We start from the raw sequence: 18,638 nt of genomic DNA on the forward strand, positions 1-18,638 counted from the left end.
AATTAAGTGGGAAACCTCTCCTGTGGTGGAGCTGGGGCTGTGAGAGCCAGGCCAGGTCTCCTCCTCTCGATGTGCAAAGGAGAATTGAAGCAGCAAATTTTTAGTCTTTCAACCCCCAAATCTTTTTAAACATCTATTGCAAAGGTGAGGGTCTCCTTTCTGAGCTGACATTGCACCTCTGTATTCTAAATCACTGCACTTTCATCCAGGTTTTTTTCAGCTCTCTGCAGCTTTCCCCAGGTAGGTGCATTTTTTCCCGCCTGAGGACAGTGGGTGATGTTTAGGGTGGGAAGGACACACGAGCCCGGTGAGCAGCATTTCCCTGGGGCATTGTGACTTTCGGTTTTGAGGCTCATTTTCTCTGGGATGTGTTTTTTATTGGAGCAGAAATATGATCACAAAGCTGGGGAGATGAAATTGTACGGGCTGAAATTCCTAACCCAGCCGTGCCATTACTGCAGTGTTAATTACTTCATCCTTAACCCTCTTGGAGAGAACAAAGCAGAGTTAAATGCTTTGGCCCAGTGTCAAGCAGCATGTTGGGGTTTCAGAACTTCAAATCTTGGATCTGAAGCAAAGGAGTTTCATTAACTGGCTTTCACCAGGCGTGTTTCAGTCAAGTGGTGCATAAATCAGCAGGGTTAGAAACCAGCCCTTGCTGCCCATGCCTTTGCACTGCTGGTTATCAAAATGCTTATCCTAAATAAATAAGTGGTGATCTATTAAGGGAATAAAAGCCTGCCTGAATATCACATTTAATGAAACTGGAATGGGTGATACCAGACTATGAACAGGCCTTTGGTACTTCAAGTCTACGCCATGATCTCTGCAAAGGCACATTTATACAAACAAAGTGAAAAAAGAATTCATATTTGCAGAGTGCTGTCATGTGGAGGGGCTGAAGAGCTTTTATGAATTCCTTCTCAGTTTTCATTTTGAGCCTCTGATCTCTGTGCAGCCTTGGAATAACCTCCACAGGGTATTTGGAAGATGGCTCCTTATCTGAAGAAAAGCTTCACTTGGTCACATCAGGCTGATTTGAGGTGCTCACTCTTCAGATAGGATCAGGAAGGGATGAGATGAGAGCTGATGGATCAGGCCTTGGGATGTGGAGTCAGACTAAGATTTGAAAACTGTTTTCCCCATTTCAGGCAAAACCTCCAGGAGGAGGAATCAAATGTGTGTATTTCTCCTTACAAGTGTGTGTTTCTCTTGCTGTTTGCCTGGGCAATAGGAACCATTTTTCTGAAGTGGACTGAAAATTAGTCCTCTGCATTTTTCTGTGTTGTGAGACTTGCAAATTGTGCAGTGATTAAACAAAATTATCCACTGATTGGTTAGGAAGTGCAGACTTCTCTCCATCAGATTTACACTCTTGTCCTGCTTGTATAATGAGGAAGTGGGGGAAACTCAGGAGTCCTGGCTGTGAAAATCGTTTTATGCCGTCACATAACTGAGCACTGTAACAGACTGGGTGTGAAATTACCTAGGAATTGTCACTGAATGTCCAACTTCTGTCCTCCTTTCCAGAATGATGAAGTCCTCTGTCCACACAGAAGAAGATGACTTTGTTCCAGAGCTGCAGAGGAGCATCCATCCCAGGGAGAGGCCGGACTGGGAGGAGACGCTCAGCGCCATGGTAAAACACCTGGCTTACATCTCCTCCTCTCATTATTCACCATTCTGAACACTCTGCTCCTCTACTCCATTTATACTCCCTGAGTTTCAGCTTTTTTAATGGATTGCACAGTACTTTGAACAAGGCCAAAATGCTTCCCTTCCTCTGGCAGTTTGTCAAGGAGAGGGAAGGAGCTTTCACAACGCTTCTGCTCTATTAATGCGTGCCCCAAAGCAGGTCTTGTAACCAATTAAAAGGTCCATAATGTCACAACGATTTTCAGTCTGCATTAACCTCTTTTTCAGCAAGACTTCTGAGCATGAAGGGAACTTCTTGTAAAAACATGCTCTTTGAAGCATGTAGCATTGTGGAGGAATGAGATTTTAGCAAAATGCTGGCTAAGTCTACATAAATAAAACCTCAGCCTGAGAGCAAACCTGCCATCAGAGGGACCAGAGCTGCAGAAAAGCACACACAAAGGTGCTGTTCTCATCTCACAGAAGGCACTCAGGTGGGCAGTGGGCCTCAGACACCTGGATTACCTTAAGATACATGGGGGTTTTTGCAGCCACAGCTTCTCTGGGCACCCTGTGCCAGGGCCTCCCCACCCTCACGGGGAGGAATTTCTTCCCAGTATCCCATCTAGCCCTGCACTTGGCAGTGGGAAGCCACTCCCCCCCGCCCCGTCACCCTCTGCCTGTATAAAGTCTCTCACCCTCCTATTTACAAGCCCCCTTTAGGCCCTGCAAGGGGCTCTGAGCTCTCCCTGGGTCCTTCCCTTCTCCAGGTGAACACCCCCAGCTCTCCCAGCCTGTCAATTTTTGCAGTTTTCACTTCGTAATTTTTTTTCCTCCTTGTGTGAGGCTGTTTCTGCCTTCTCTCCACCTTGGCCCCGGTTGGGAGCACTGTCTGTTCCCATCAGCACTGCTCAGGCAGCAGCACCTGCTCCCAGCTCGGAGCTTCCCACACCCTGGAGTCTGGTGGGAGTCGCTGTGTGACACCTCTCTGCTGTCTGTGACCCCCAGCTGTGTCTCAGAGCTGGCAGGCTGTAATTCAGTGTCCTCACCTGTGACACAGGTTTCCTGGCATATCTCATTTGTTTTGTCCTGGTTGATTTGCAGTGAAGGGAATGTTCACCTGCTTGAGGCTGTTGTGCTCATGGACACTGTTCAGTGTTTATTTTATCCTGCATCATGTTCCTCTCATTAATTCAGGTTTTAGAACACATTTGCTGGCACACAGCTCTGTGCCAGCAATGCCAAAACTGACTGGTCCAGTGCAGAAGAGATTGAGAGGATGATAAACAGGGGAATTCCCAGCTGGAATTACTGCACAGGGACTTGGTGTGATGAGGGACAGTAAAGCTACTGAACCTGTATTTAGAGTGGCTGGATTTGTGCTCACAGTGTTGGTTTGACCTCAGGGTCCTCTGAACACAGTTTAAAGAGGAGGGGGAAAATCTCACTTGCTTGTGTTTACTCTGTTGAGCGAATCAAATTTCCACTTTCAACCTCTGCCTTACCTCCAGTCAGGGGCAGTATTTAGATGTAAATATTTGCAGGACCTTGTTCAGCACTGTCACTGTTCTTCTCTGTTTAACCAGCATATCTTCAATATTCTGCCTTTTTCCTGATCATTTTAAGTCTGAGATTTCTCCCTTCACTCTATTCCTTCACTTTGCATTTTTAGCAGCCTCTGGTTCAGCCTTGTCCCAGAGATTGCTCCTTCCATGCTGTGTGACTGTCTCAGAGTGCCACAGTACATCTCAGTTTTGCTTAGTGGCCATTGCAGATGCAGTTTTTAGGTTTATTGCTGCTTGAAGCCCCAGCCCCCAGGGAATGGAGGCTGCAGGGCTGGAGAAGTTGCTCTCTCCATTGGTTCCCCTGGCTGCTGCTGGAGCCCTGACAGGCACCAGGCGTTGTCACCTCGCATGAATTTCACCTTCTGCTGGGTGAGCAAAGGGAGCCGAGGGACACTGCGGGCAGCTGGGCACTCACCTGGCACTTGTCTCCTGAACTCTGCTTTGGTACGTGCTTTTATTGGGAAAAGTCAATTTATGCATTCACAGTTACATGAATGAGTCATCCCTACTCTTCCTCCCCGCTTTTATCCACAATATTTTTCAAAGTGCTTATTATTAATTTATGTAAGTGCTTTGTTTCCAGAGCTTTTTCTTAACAAGAAATAAACTGAAGGTCTTTCTAAATGTGTGGAGGTTGAATGTCCTCCTATACTGTAAGTGTAAGGTGACAGAAATTCTTACTTTTAATGTTTCTGTCATTGCCAGTTCATTCTGGGCACCTGAGTAGGTTCAGTCCTTCTTCCCTCCTGTCTTCTTTAGTTTATTATTTATACTTCCACCTGCTTTTTAACACTGCTTGTTTTGTGTTTGTGGTTTAGCAGGAGGACAAGTGATTTTGTGTTGGAGACCTTATTTATTTAGGGGAAATCCCAGAACTGTGGGATGGTTTGGGTTGGAAGAGACTTTAAAGCTCATCCACTGCCACCCCCCTGCCATGGGCAGGGACACCTTCCACTATCCCAGGTTGCTCCAAGCTCCACCCAGCCTGGCCTTGGACACTTCCAGGGATCCAGGGACACCTCGTCCTCAGTGTTTCTGGTGCAGTTCTGTGTTGGAGGTGAGGTCCAGGCAGAAGGGGAGGCAGCCCTGGCTGGACAGGGCTCCCAGGAGCTGGGTGATGTGGCAACTGCCTGTGTGCTCCTCAAGCATTGCTGTATTTTGTATTCCCGCCCCCCCCCGCCCCGGCTCATGCTCTGTATTTTTAGAATTTGGGTGTATTAGGCACATTTTTTTCTGGCTGTTTCAGCCCCAATTCCCACTGTGCTGCACCTGCTGGGTAACCTTCACACATCCCGGGATTTCTGCCTCTGCTCCACTTAAGAAAATGCAGTTGATGATACTGACGTTCTTCATAGAACACTTCTGAGTTCTGGGGCTGAAAAGCCCTGTGTGAGCCAAGGAAAATTGCAGTTTATGGATTTTCTAACATTTCTCTGAGACAGTAATGTTATTTTAAAGGAAAGGGGTATCTTTTCCTTGTCAGGCCCTGCTGAGTGCTCTATTTCTAAGTTACAAGAAATGAAGTTGTGAAAGAGCCTTTATATAATATTTCTCAGATGAGCCTACAAAACAGCTGTCCTCAGTCTGCATTAACTTTGGCATAAATTGATATTTGTGCTTAATATTACATTTTCCACACGTTACTGACCTCCTGAGTTCCTCCCATCACCTCTCCGTGAGTCCAGGAAGTTGCAGTGTTTAAAAGCACTGAGCCAGCAGCTTTCCCCCCGTCAGGCTGCTGTGCTTACAGACCCTCTGTGCCTGCTGCCTTTGTCTTCTACCTGGCTGAATTTTGTGGGGAAGCAGGATAAAAATGCTGAGATAAATACAAAAATCTTCATTTATGCACCCATTGCAACTGTGCTGACACAGAAAGGTGCCACGTGAAGCTGCCTTCACCTGACACTGGAGCTCAGGGGAATACACTCCAACAAGGACGGGAGCTGCTGGAATGAATCTGGAGAGGCCATGGAGCTGCTGCCAGGGCTGGAGCCCCTCTGCTCTGGAGCCAGGCTGGGAGAGCTGGGGGTGCTCACCTGGAGAGGAGAAGGCTCCAGGGAGAGCTCAGAGCCCCTTGCAGGGCCTAAAGGGGCTCCAGGAGAGCTGGAGAGGGACTGGGGACAAGGCATGGAGGGACAGGACCCAGGGAATGGCTTCCCAGTGCCAGAGGGCAGGGCTGGATGGGATATTGGGAAGGAATTGTTCCCTGGGAGGGTGGGCAGGCCCTGGCACAGGGTGCCCAGAGCAGCTGTGGCTGCCCCTGGATCCCTGGCAGTGCCCAAGGCCAGGTTGGATGGAGCTTGGAGCAGCCTGGGACAGTGGGAGGTGTCCCTGCCCATGGCAGGGGTGGGACTGGATGGGCTTTAAGGTCCCTTCAGCTCAAGCCTTTCAGTGATTCTCTATGTGCTTCTGAAAGAGTCACTTTTCCTGCGCTTTTCCAATTCTTTTAGCTCTGGAAGCCTTCAGAACATGAGTTTCTAAGCCCATGGAAGGTTTATTCCCCCCTGGGGCACCTCTGGCTGGGATCTCACGGGATCTGGGAGTTCTGTTGTCCATAACAGGATCGTGAGGTGGCAGCTGGAGTCAGCTGTTACTGGTGTAGAACCCGTTTGCCTGGAAAAGGGGAACCCCTAAATTACAATTGGAAAAGTCTCCTGAATCTGTGAATTTGACAAGTGCACAAGAAGGCAGCAGCTGCAGCTGGTACCCATCACCATTTTAGGCTTATGCTGATGGAATTTTCTTAGGAAAAATGCAAACTTTAGAAAGGCACAGGGGTTGGAGCCTGTCCTATGAGGTCCTGGAAGAATCTTAGTTCTTAGGTCAGAGGGATTCTGAGATCTGTAGTATTTTCAGCATTTGGTACCAGGTAGGGAAAGTACCGTGGCTTGTGAAGGTAATAAAGGCTTTTTAATGAGGCCTCAATATATCACTGTTAAATCTGGGACATGAGTGAGGAGAAAACTATTTTTAAATGCAATTATGAATGTGTGCAGAGATTAGGGCATTGTAGGGGTTTAAAGAAAGATTTTTATGTCCTTAGCATTTATTTCTCATTCTTTGTGCAGCACTCGGCCAGTTCTGCCCCAGGTCTTGAGTGGGGATTCTGCAAGAATAGATGCCAAAAATAGAATACAAGGGGCTTCTTTTTAAATTAGTGTTGGTTCATTGGTTGGTTTTTAATTCACAAAACATCAGGCCTGTTTCTGATGCAGGCTAACATGAATACTTCCAGGAGTTGTGGCAAAATCTGAATAAAAAGGGAACGTGGAGAACCCATTTGCTTGGCCCTGTCAGCTGTAGTGATTTCCAAATTTTTACTGAAATGATCTAATTTTAGCTTCTGAACTATGTAGATATAATACCCTTAAACATGTTAAAATTGACATTTTGGATTTTTTTTCCCATGCCTTTTCATGCTTTGTACGTGTATGAACCAAGGCCGCAGTTTTACAGCTGAGGTGTGGTTGGGAGCTCTGAAGTCACTGTCAGAGTTTTGTCAGACTCCTCCTGTTCTCAGATGGCTTCCCCAGCATGGAGGAAGTTTCTTGGGGGAAAAAGTGCTTTTGAACTCTGACTGCCCAGGTGCAAGTTCTTTTTAAAAGTGTAAAGTTTTAACCTCTCAGGTGCAAGGGGAAGTTTTGGGAGATATGAAGCTGAAATTTTGGGGTTTTTTCTGCTATTTTTGAAGGGCTTGGACAATTCAGTAGAAATGGACTTTAGAATCATGGAATCTCCTGAGCTGGAAGGGACCCACAAGTCATTGAGTCCAACTCCTGGCCCTGCACAGGAGGGCCAAGAATCCCAGCAATCCCACCCTGTTCTGTGAGCATTGTCCAAATTCTCCATGAGCCCTGGCAGGCTCTGAGCCCGGCTTAGATGGTTCTCCACCTAAATGCTCCAGCATTTGGCTTCTGGCTCTAAGTCTGAGGGGTCACTGCCTTTCTTAAATGCTACGGAAAATGTTCCCTATGTGACCTGTAAGTCTGGAGGTTGGTTTTGTGCTGTGAAGGTCCTCAGGCTCTTGACTTGCCTGGATTAGTGAGTCAGGACTTGCTGATCTTGCAGAAACTGCAGCGTGTCTTCTGTGTCCAGCACAGCATTTCCATGTGAATTGCTGCAGCTCAGGCTGGGGAATGGGTGTAGCAGAGGTAAGGATGGGATGGAAGTCCAGGGAGTGTGGACAACACAGGCACTGATCTGACACAAATGTTTTGGGACAGGCCAGCACACCAGGCAGGCTTCAGGTACAATAATATTTTGATCAAAGCAGTTCTGATCTGGCGTTGCACCAGTAACCTGTGTTTCCTTTTCAATCCACATAACTTGCTTTTCCTTGTTATTGCTGCATGAATCGAGCATTTTTTCCCTTGTTAAGCTTTTGGCAAGGGTTTCTGTTGCTGTGTGAGGTTCTTTCTCTGCCTCTTGGTTAGAGGGGCCTTTTCATTTCACAGGCTGACTCCCAGCACGGAGCTTGTCCCTGAGAATCTTCAGAAATTGGGGCAATCACTTAATTGGCACATTGGCTTCCATTTGGGTTTGCCAATTAAATAAGTTCAATTAGTCCAGAATGGTTACTGTATTTTTGGCAGGAAGTATTAATTCATAGCAATCATTTAGTTTTCATAGGCAAGAGCAGCAATAGTTTCTGGTTACATTTACAGCCTGTACAGTGTGTGCACTCTGGCATTGCTGTGTTGAGCCAGGAGATCCAAATTATATTTTGTAAATACCTGTTTGAAAGTCTGTTTATGTACAACAAAATGAAGGAATGATTTAGGATTTGCTAAGGCTGGATCAGTGCAGTTTGTTGTGCACCATGATCACCAATTTTAATGCATCCTGTCTGGCATTTCTTTCCTAATTCTGCCTCAGCCAGGCTGCTCTTGCTGGTGCTGCTGTTCCCATGGTGCTGGGGATGCTGTTGTAGCTACTCCAGGTTCTTTCCTCCCCTGAGCTCTGGAGTCAGGATTACACTGTCGTGACCCCTCCACCTCTTTCCCTCCCAGGCTGTTCCAAAGCTGATCTCTTTCTGTGCCTGCTTTGTTGTCAGATTACAGGAAATGCCACAGTTGTTTGAAATGTACTTATTTTATTTGGGGGATAAAACTTACAATTTATTTACTGTCAATCACTTTTCCCTACTCACAGCTGCTTAAAAATAAGGTGGAACATCTAGGAAGGGAAAGAAGTCTCTTATTTATAAGTGGTTATTTTTACTGGCTTTTTTTTTTTTAAATAAGTGTCTAGGTCTTCTTAGTTACCATAGTGCAGGGAAAAGATGGAACAGTTTTTGAAGGATTATCAATAGTTTGGTCATCCATCCCCTTCCATTCCCCACCCCAGTTTAAGCCCAAGGGACAAACAAATCATGTCAGAGTTTGTCTTTCTGAAGGTTGTAGGCATTAATTTTTTTTTGCCACGATTCAGCCTTCTTAATTATAAGGTGATGAATTATTCCCTGAAGATGTTGGTAATCTTTAGCCTGACTTTTTTATTTAAAGCATTCCCTACATTTCTGCCTTGCTGCACAGTATTGGTCAGTGCTGTGTTGGCGTAAGGCTGCACGATGTTTTTTGGGATTTGATCAAATACCGTGGTTGCCAGGGCACAGATTATTCATGGAATCATGGAATGTTTGGGTTGGAAGGCACCTTAGAGATCATCCAGTCCCACCCCTACCATGGGCAGGGACACCTTCCACTATCCCAGGTTGTTCCAAGCCTCAGTGTCCAGCTTGGCCTTGGACACTGCCAGGGAGGAAGAGTTGGGAAGTGAATCACTGAATTAATCTCATTCAGGAGGAACCCCCCAGAGGAAGTTCAGCTTTGCTCTTTTAATCTGGATTGTTTCAGGGACTGGTACTGCACCACTGAACCAGTTACAGCTGCAATGAGGGGAGGGAGAAGAGAGTGGCTTGGGGCTGAAGGATTGGGGTGGGAGTTCAAAATACCGGCTGTGCCTCTTCAAACCAGGCTGTCACAAACCCGGCCTCAGGCCCGCAGTGCTCCTGGTGAGCCTCTTGTTTCACTAACTGCTAAAGAAATTTTAGGGTCTGCTTGTTCTTGTATTGCTCTGTGTCTTGTACTGCAACCAAATATTTGCGGCCTGAAAGCACCTGAAGCTGCTCTGTGGTGTGGATGCAGAATTCAGGGTTTAACTGTGGATTCTTGCTGTGGCACAGCATTTCCCTGGCTTTGTATGTGCTGCCCTGGCTGCTCCTGGGCTGGTCTGCACAGATCATCTGGTGTGTCTCAGGTGCACTCCCATGTAGCAATGGCTTCTTAATTTGTTTGGGTTTAATTTCTCAGTGCATGTGTTTTTATGTCTCAGTCTCTGGGTTGTTTCTTTTTCTCCATAAATATTGACCTATAGGGGGGAAAAATTCCTAATTCTTAGCTAACAACTTTATGAATGCAAGAAAACATCCTTGGTGGATGAAGGTTCTCACCGTTGGTTTCTGCAGAGTTCATGTGCTTGGGGATGTGGGGAAGAGGTCATTGTAGAGTTCCAGAATGGATTTGGTTGGGATGGGCCTCAAAGCCCATCCAGTGCCACCCCTGCCATGGGCAGGGACACCTCCCACTGTCCCAGGCTGCTCCAAGCCCCAATGTCCAACCTGGCCTTGGGCACTGCCAGGGATCCAGGGGCAGCCCCAGCTGCTCTGGGCACCCTGTGCCAGGGCCTGCCCACCCTCCCAGGGAACAATTCCTGCCCAATATCCCATCCAGCCCTGCCCTCTGGCACTGGGAAGCCATTCCCTGTGTCCTGTCCCTCCAGCCCTTGTCCCCAGTCCCTCTCCAGCTCTCCTGGAGCCCCTTTAGGCCCTGCAAGGGGCTCTGAGCTCTCCCTGGAGCCTTCTCCTCTCCAGGTGAGCACCCCCAGCTCTCCCAGCCTGGCTCCAGAGCAGAGGGGCTCCAGCTCTTGAAGCATCTCCATGGTCTTTATTCACTTTCCCAGCTCTTGTCGCATCAAGTGTCCTGTTCTGACCTCACCTGAGTGTCACCAGGTCATTTCTGGAGAGCAGTGTCACCTCACATTTCCAGCATGTGTCACCTTTCCTGGTGGGAAGGCAGGACTGAGGAGTCCTGCCCAGTTTTTGCGGCCTGGTGTGTGATCCCAGGCTGAGCTTTCCCCACACCCTTGGACAGAGTTAATGAAGCCACTCTTTGTTGTGCTGGTCAGAAGTTTATGGACAGGGTATGGTGTAAATTGCATGCTGCAGGCAGACACATTCCTCACATTGCTGTGTTGTTCCAGGGCTTTGGGCAGGGAGTGCAGGGGATCCCACTTTTGTGCTCATGCCATTGGAAACAGCTCTTTTCTGTAAACAAAAGCTGAGCCCACGTTGGCTTAACACACAGAAATATAAATTCCTGTTAATTGTACTGACTCAGATGCTGGGGTTGAACGTCAGGCTGCGTTTTTTCCACCTTCCCCATCTTGCTGCTGCTGCACTGGGACAACTCCTGAGTTGCTAATCTGATTTATACCTATAACATAATATCACTCTGTTATTTGCAAAATCACTGGCTGTGGCCAGGGGACTTACCAGAGTGGGATTTCCTTGTTTGAGCCTGAATCCATCTCTGTTGGGTTTTGTGTGATGAGAAATTGCTTTCCACCATAACAACCCAAAGGTCCAAATTGTCCTTTTATATCCAAGCCATAATTAGGAACCCCTCCTCCCTCTGTGCATCAAGCAGTAGCTGGGATCTTTGGGGTCTTTTTTTTATCAACAAGAAAGTGGAATCAAAAGTATTGTTCTCGTTGGATGTTCTATTTTCTGTGGCTTTTCTCTGTAGTTTATTTTGTAGGCTGTACGGAAGCAGGACTCTAACCCTGGCTGCCTTTCCCACGCATATCGTATGTGGGATTTTTGTTCTTAAAGAAAGTACATTCCTGAGGCACTCTGCCATTGTGTGAGGCTGTGTACTGTACCCTGCAGCTCCTGGGCCCGGGGCTTTGGGAATGGAAATCAGGCTTCACTATGGGAATGTCAGATCCAAACTCAGGGCTGTCGGGAAGTTATCATGCTAATGCTGCCCTCAGTAGCTGACCATTCACTTGTGCTTGGTTGCATCTGTTTTAGCCCCTAAAACTGTGGATTCTGTGAAGGAAAACACAAGTGTGGGACTGTTTGGCTGGGAATCACCAGCACCCCTTGGGTGCGTTGGATTCACGTGCAGAGAATCAGCAAAAATCCAAAATCCGTGTATGTCTTTGAGGCTCACTGGGGAAATGTTGCCATGGCACAAAATCAAGCTGCTGTGCAGAGGTGAATGTTGGTCACAGTGACAGTGGCAGTGCCAAAGGAGGTGCTCAGAGCTGCCAAGCTGCTTGTTTGATGTCTTGGATTCCACTTCAGTGGTTTCATATGGGAGCTGGAGGTTTTACTGCATATCCATGAGCTGCAGATCTTTATTTGAAAACACAGTAGACAAATAGTTAAGAGTTTGTTCTTTGCTCATTCCAGGCTGATCCTTTAAACTATGGTAAATGGATGCCCTGGGCTAACTCCTGTGTGATGCAAAGTCTTAGGAATGAGAGGTTTCCTTGAATTTGCCAGCTCATGGCAATGCTTTAAAGTTTTGGGGTTTTTTTGTTTAGCTTTTTCTTATCCCCCCCCTCCCCTTTTAGTGCAGATGCTGGGAGTAGAAAAAGCACATTCTGTGCGGTCCTTTAAAAAAAAGAGAATTCCCTTTTATACATGCCATGCAGTTGGAGCAATTCGGAATTGGGAACGTGGAAAACGGAATTAAAAGTTCTAAGCTCACAAAATGATACACATTGAAATGTCTTTATTGAATGCAGATTTCTTAGATATGGGATTAAGAACGTGCATTGCCAATGTTCAAAGTTTCCCTACTGTAAGCACTTGTCATTTTTTCACTCCTGTCCTCTATCCTGTTATCTCAGTTGCCATGAGATTTTAAAGGCATCTCTGGCTGGGTGAGTGTTTCTCCACATTCCACAATCCCCAGACTGAGATCTAAATTAAAAAGTCAGTACTGCCCCTAATTACTTGAGCCATCCTGGCCTTGAGCTCTGCACCAAAAGCACCCCTCCAGCCAGAAAGGATGTTTGCACTAAGGAAGGAGCTAAGTGATGACTTTAATTGAAAAAAAATTTACAAAATTTAAAAGGTTCCAGTGTTTCTCACTCTGAAAAACATCCTTGTGCTGGGTGTTATTGAATGTGCCTGTGCTGCGCTCTGCTGATGAGAACATGAACAGCACAGGATTAATCCTTAAAATCACAGAATCACAGGATGGTTTGTGTTGGAAGGAATCTTAAAGCCCATCAAGTTCTACCCGCTGCCATGGGCGGGGACACCTTCCACTGTGCCAGGCTGCTCCAGGCTGCTCCCATCCAGCCTGGCCTGGAACACTTCCAGGGATGGGGAGACCACAGCCTTCCTGGTCAATTAAGAAGTGCAGGATTGGAGTGGGATATTTAATGTTATTTTTAACTTCTCTGGTAAAGCTGCTGTAGTATAATAAGCACATATTTTTGTTTAAGATGTCATTGTCAGACCTGGGTGCCTGAGCTGGGTGTTGCTTCTTTATTTTAAATGTGTCCAATATCTTAAGCAGCTCTGAAAAATGTAGCTGCAATGTGCTAACGTGACAGAGCCATGCTGTATTTGTTTTAATTTGGTTCCACTAAATGAATCCATGGAAAGTGGTAACATGAAGAACTCGGCAAGTGTTTGCATTTCTATCATATTGCCCCTGTACCTCTGACGTTTTGGGGTGAATGTTGTCTCTTCATCCATTCCCACATATTTCTGCCATTCAAAACAGTGTTGTAGCCTTGATGTGCTCAGTACATCTCAATCCTTTTAGGGATAAATGCTGCGGAATTGGGACCTTTCCTTTGGAGTTAATTGGAGCAGCTTGGACATGGTGACTTGCAGTTTAGTGAAGCATTTTCCCTTTCCTTTGTTGACTTCTTTATTGTGGAGAACAGGGTAGTTGTTGCAACATCTGAAGGAAGAGCAGAGAGAAACATCTCTTCCCGGAGTGTGTTAAAGGCTGTGCGGTGGAAGCTGAGATGGCCAAATTTCTTCCTTCATTGTGCTCCAGGCGAATTCCTGGGCAGTGATTCCTGAGAGCAGGACGGGGCTGCAGGCACCTTCTACCTCTGGGAGCAGGGATTTTTGTGGGACACTTTCTTTTTAGTGCTGCAGAGCAAACTCTCGGAAGGAGTGGATGCTGAGCCAGCTGTGTAGTGAGTTGGTACCCAGAATCTGGGGTAGCTGTTGATGTCCTTGGATGTGAGCTCCCACTTCAGGCCTCTTCATTCCTCCTCGTGCCAAGGGAAGAAATTACTGCTTCCTACAGAGCAATGACTTCTCCTGAAACAACATTTCTGTTCCCTGCTGTTCTCCAGCAAAAAAGTAAAACTGAAACAAAGCTTTGGGTTTTTTGAGAGCTCTGAAGGGTGTTTGGGTTTTTTTCCTCTCTTTGTATTTTTTTCCCTCCAAGAAAATTGAGGGGAAATGAAGATGATGTAAAGGAAAGACTGTCATGGAAACCAGGCAGCACTTAGAATCAGCTCTGCTGTTTTTAGAAACACGGCCATGTGCTGACAGAATCCAGAGCAATCTGGTCCCTCCAAACTGGTTTTGGTGAGAGACTGACAGTGGAAAGATGAATAAATGTTAGTGCCTGTTTAATAGTTATTCTTGTTTCCTGATAACCTTGGATTAAATTCCTGCTTTCAGAAATCCCACCTGGATTCAGCCACCTGCCGAGGTGTATCTGTGCTGCCTCCTCAGGGGTCTTTCTGTTGTCCTGTGGAAAACCAGCTGTGGGATTACGGTGGGATTCCAGGGTTTCTTGTGCATCCCAGAGTAAGTCAGAGGCAGCAGGAGGAGGGCTGTGGGTTCTGCACTGGTTCAATATTCTCCCCTGTGGAGGATACCAAGGTGGAAACTTCATCACGTTGTGTTCACTGGACTGTTGTGTTGGGTTTTACCTGTATTTTCAGATTGTGTTACGTCTCTGCACGTGAGTGAGACAGGTTGACATGTTTTCTGATAAATGCAAGGAGACTTTTTAGGAGAAAATCCTTTCTTATTATGCAGTGGAATCGTTAGATATAAATTATTTATGACTAAGGTTTTGTGTGCTAGAGAGCACAAAGCTGAAGTTTTCTAAATCATGTCTATAAATAAAAAGACTAGAAATTTCAGATGCTTAAAGCCAAACAGCCTGATTTGTGAGAGCTCTTGGATTCCCAGGGAGTTTAGGAGCAACACTTGAATGTGTCCAGAGAAGGGAATGGAGCTGGGAAGGGTCTGGAGCCCCAGGAGCGGCTGAGGGAGCTGGAAAGGGGCTCAGGCTGGAGCAAAGGAGGCTCAGGGGGGACCTTGTGGCTCTGCACAAGTCCCTGACAGGAGGGGGCAGCCGGGGGGGGTCGGGCTCTGCTCCCAGGGAACAGGGACAGGAGAGAGGGAACGGCCTCAGGCTGGGCCAGGGGAGGCTCAGGGTGGATATTGGGGAAAATTTCTTCCTGGAAAGGGCTGTCCAGCCCTGGCACAGCTGCCCAGGTCAGGGCTGGAGTCACTGTTCCTGGAAGTGTTAAAAAATGTGTAGATATGGAACCTTAGGACATGGTTTAGTGGTGAACACAGTGGTGGCAGTGAGTAATGATCTTGATCTTAAAGGCCCTTCCCACCCTGAAGGATTCTGTGATCCTGTGATCCACGGGAGGGCTGGACAGGCAGACAGGCGTTCTTCCTCCTCCCTGGAGGAAGGGTTTAGTGGGATCTCCCTGCCTGGCAATCCCTGCCGGTGTCTGTGACAAAATACTGAGTTTCTGCAATATTGTCTCAACTGCTACTGATCCAAGTGCAGCTTTAGGAAGGAGAATTCCTTGGTTCAGGGCAAGCTGGTGAAGTGGTGTCGCTCCAAAGCCTTCCCTGCAAAGGTAAGAGACTGAGGTTCCTGATAAATCAATTCACTGAGTTCTGGTTTGAGCTCTAATTTGTTTACCGAGTTTTGGACCGGAGCAGATTGATACAGCAGTGACACTCAGCTGTGAAAATGGGACTAAACAATTTGCATAAACAGATTTGCTCTGCAATTACTAGGTTTCCTCAGCACAGCGATGCGTAGAGAATAGGGAAGTGAGAAGCCACTGATGATGCCAGGTAGCTAATTTTCAGATGTAAATAATCCAACTGTTTCAAAATGATTTTTTAAATTAAATTACTGTGACACAAAGCACAAAAGATGACAAATCTCATTTGGAGGGTTTTGTTTGTGTTTCGAGGGGAGAGTAACCTGCATGCTGCATGCCAAGTTTTGCATCAAAACAGGTGCAAAATAGTGAATAAAGTCTATTTAATGTAGCTGTGTATCTCTGGTTTGAATGGAAAGGAGTTGTGGCTATTTAGAAGTAATACAGTTTCTAAAATTGCAGTAAGTTTCTTTTTTGGTATCTGCCTCTTCACCAAGTTTCTTTCTGGTGTTGGTACCTCTTAATAAGGATTTGAGCTTGCACAGGTTCTGTGCCCTTACTCACCTTTCTGTGCTTTTGCCTCACCTGTGAGCCTTGGAGAGATCGTTATTCTGCAGCACAGTCCATGGAGCTCAGGTCTAATTGGAAAAGCCCCTGGAGTTAATTACTGCTTTGCATCTCACTGTTGTCCAGTTAACTGGATGCAGGAAATGGGAGAGGCAGAGATCCAGCTCGATTTGGACATAGCTCCACTGGGAAGGAGAGGATAATACAACTTTTCCAAGAGAGGTGCTGGCATTTCGGGCTCCTGGAGGTGTGAGTTTTGCCTACGCTGCTTTGAGTCAGATCCAGGGAGCTCTCTGCCCACTGCTGCAAACTGGCTTGAAGCCCACGTTTTCTGTCAGATTGTTTATCCATTTTTGTATCCCACCAGCTCTTACTGCTGATGGAGAAGAAAAATTACTTTTCTTCCTACAGAAATTCTGTTCCTTAGAAAGTTAAGCAAGCACATCCAGCTTGGCCGAAAAGCAGCTTATTGGAATGACACATTTATTCTTGTAATTAGTTATTTTCTTATGTAAAAGACCTGTAAGGTTTATTAAATTGATGATCCTCTTAATTCACAATGAGACTCTCAAGTGTCTTATTACATCCTGAAGTGATTGTGTGCTCAGTAAGTCAGTCAGCCCAGGGTAGGTCTATTTAAGTGTACAAATACTGTTCGTGTTTTCCTCTGCTGAGCCGCTGTGCCTGTTGTGCAGAGCTGTGGGACAGTGGAGTCAGGGCTGTGGGAGGTGCAGCTGGGAGAGTGGCTGACCTGGACTCAGGTTTATTCAGTGCTCAAAGGGTGGAGCTCTCTCAGAGCAGATTTTCTAAGGGCAGTGCTGGAAACACCAGGAGCTGGATGGGTGCAGCTGCTGGTGGGTGGCTGCAGGTGTCGGGGTGTTCATCTCCTCAGAGCCAGGCTCATCCTGGAGCCCTGTGTCCAGGGGAATGGGGGCTCCTGCTTGGCTTTGTCCAGAGGAGGCACCAGGATGATCGATCAGGGGGATGGAGCCAGCTCTGCTGTGAGAAGAGGCTGAGAGAATTGGGATTGTTCAGCCTGGAGAAGAGAAACTTCAGGGTGACCTAATTGTGGCCTTCCAGAGCTTGAAGGGTCTGAGAAGGAGGATGGAGAGAGACTGTGGACAAGGACCTGGAGTGACAGGACAAGGGGGAATGGATTCAAACTGACAGAGTTGGATGGGATGTTAGGAAGGAACTGTTCCCTGGGAGGGTGGGCAGGCCCTGGCACAGGGTGCCCAGAGCAGCTGTGGCTGCCCCTGGATCCCTGGAAGTGCCCAAGGCCAGGTTGGACATTGGGGCTGAGAGCAGCCTGGGATGGTGGGAGGTGTCCCTGCCCATGCGACTGGATGGGCTTTAATGTCCCTTCCCAGCTGAACCACTCCAGGATTCTCCTCCCATGTCTGAAGCAGGGGAATGGACTCGAAGTACCAGAGCGTCCCTGGTTGTTGCAGTGGGGATACTGCAACACGCATATATCAAACCAGGAGTCCCGTGGAAAGGAAATATATATGGACAGACAGATTCTTGCTAGCTGTTTCAGAGATGTTTATTTCTCCAGCCGCATGGCCGGAGCTCTGCTGAGGAACTGTTCCAGTCACGGGACCAAGGGTCCTTCTGCCCGCGCAGGGAACACAAACCAACCAATGGGAACGAGGCTGAGCAGGGACAGGAAACCCCGTGTCTGTGCCCTCAGGGCCCCTCTCCCAGGGCTACACGGCAGGGGAGGGACCCCAACACCTGGTGACTGTAGCAGGACCCTCACATGGATAACGTTGTTGCAGCCTCACCCCTGTGCCTGTCTGGGGTTCAGTGGGATGAATCCCATTGCTTTGGTTGATGAAAACAAGCAGGAGAATGCCATGGACTTACTGCAGTCCTTGGTGATGTGAAGCTCAGGTGCAGGTGACCCATGTCAGGGTGAAATGGGAGCTTCAGGGAGGGGTGACAGAAATTGTCCTGGTGTTCATCCCACACATGGGCTGTCAGCTTGGGTTGTGCTGGTCCAACTGTAAAGCTTTGGGGGTGGATACCAATTTCTCCATATTTCACACTGCAGAGTGCAGCTGTGTTCTGTTGTCAGTCACAGCTTTGGGATGGATCCAACTGTTCAGATCTGCTGCTGGACCAGCTCAGAACCACTGGGACTGATGTAGCATCTGGACAATCACCTGTTTGCTGCTGTCGTTAGGAAAGGGATTTGATGGAATGCCTTTTGGTTCCAGGCCTGTAAGGGAGGTAACACTGAAGTGCCCTTCTTCCTCTTGGTTCAGCATTCACTCTTTGGGACATTATTCATGTTTTTAGTGCATTGTATAAAGCAGAAGAAGCTCATTCAGCTGGTGTCACCCACATCGCTGATGGGCAGTGTCTGGCCAGGATTAGGGTTTGTTTTTCTCCTCCTGCTCTGTGAAGTCTCTGCTGGTCTTGCTGTTTGATCACTGCTCTCTCCATAAAAGCCTCACTGAACCCCCTCATTCCTCTGGATCACAGTGGGAGAAAACCGTGGAGCCGAGTGTTTGTGTCCCTTGTGATGGAGAATTCAACCCCAGCAGAGCTCATGACTTAGAAAAGGCAGCTGGAAGAAGGAAGGGATGGGAAGGTATGACAGAACAGAAAGGAGGGAGTTTGGAGTTCTGGCCTCACAGAAGTAAATGAATTTTAGTGATTAAGGAATTTTAATATCCTCAAGCACTTAAACCAATAGCTTCAAACATCTATTTTGGAAGTTCACCTCCCACATATAAGCAGCTCTGTCATTAACTTGTTTTCCACTGTGTGAGCAATCCAGCTTTTTGCAGTGCCTCTGCCTGAGTCTAAATGCACAGATGTCTGGAAATCAGGTACTTAATGAGGAGTCCAAGTGTGGAGTTTGTGAATATCTATTTCACTCCCACCTCTGAA

The 18,638-nt window shown here is 47.2% G+C and overlaps 1 protein-coding gene across 8 annotated transcripts in view; it reads left to right on the forward strand.

The window, feature by feature from the left end:
- Positions 1-18,638, forward strand: part of ARHGAP32 (Rho GTPase activating protein 32) — a 239,498-nt gene that overhangs the window by 88,629 nt on the left and 132,231 nt on the right. For 7 of the 8 annotated variants that reach the window (XM_048328557.1, XM_048328558.1, XM_048328554.1 and 4 more), the window contains exon 2: positions 1,531-1,639. In XM_048328557.1, the coding sequence (XP_048184514.1) occupies positions 1,532-1,639 (108 nt within the window). In that variant the 5' untranslated portion in view covers position 1,531. Of the gene's footprint in view, positions 1-1,530; positions 1,640-14,998; positions 15,138-18,638 lie in introns of those variants that run through there. The other variant, XM_048328561.1, reaches the window with a different exon arrangement.

This window comes from Corvus hawaiiensis, chromosome 25 (assembly GCF_020740725.1).
Source record: "Corvus hawaiiensis isolate bCorHaw1 chromosome 25, bCorHaw1.pri.cur, whole genome shotgun sequence".
Classification (NCBI taxonomy): Eukaryota; Metazoa; Chordata; class Aves; order Passeriformes; family Corvidae; genus Corvus; species Corvus hawaiiensis.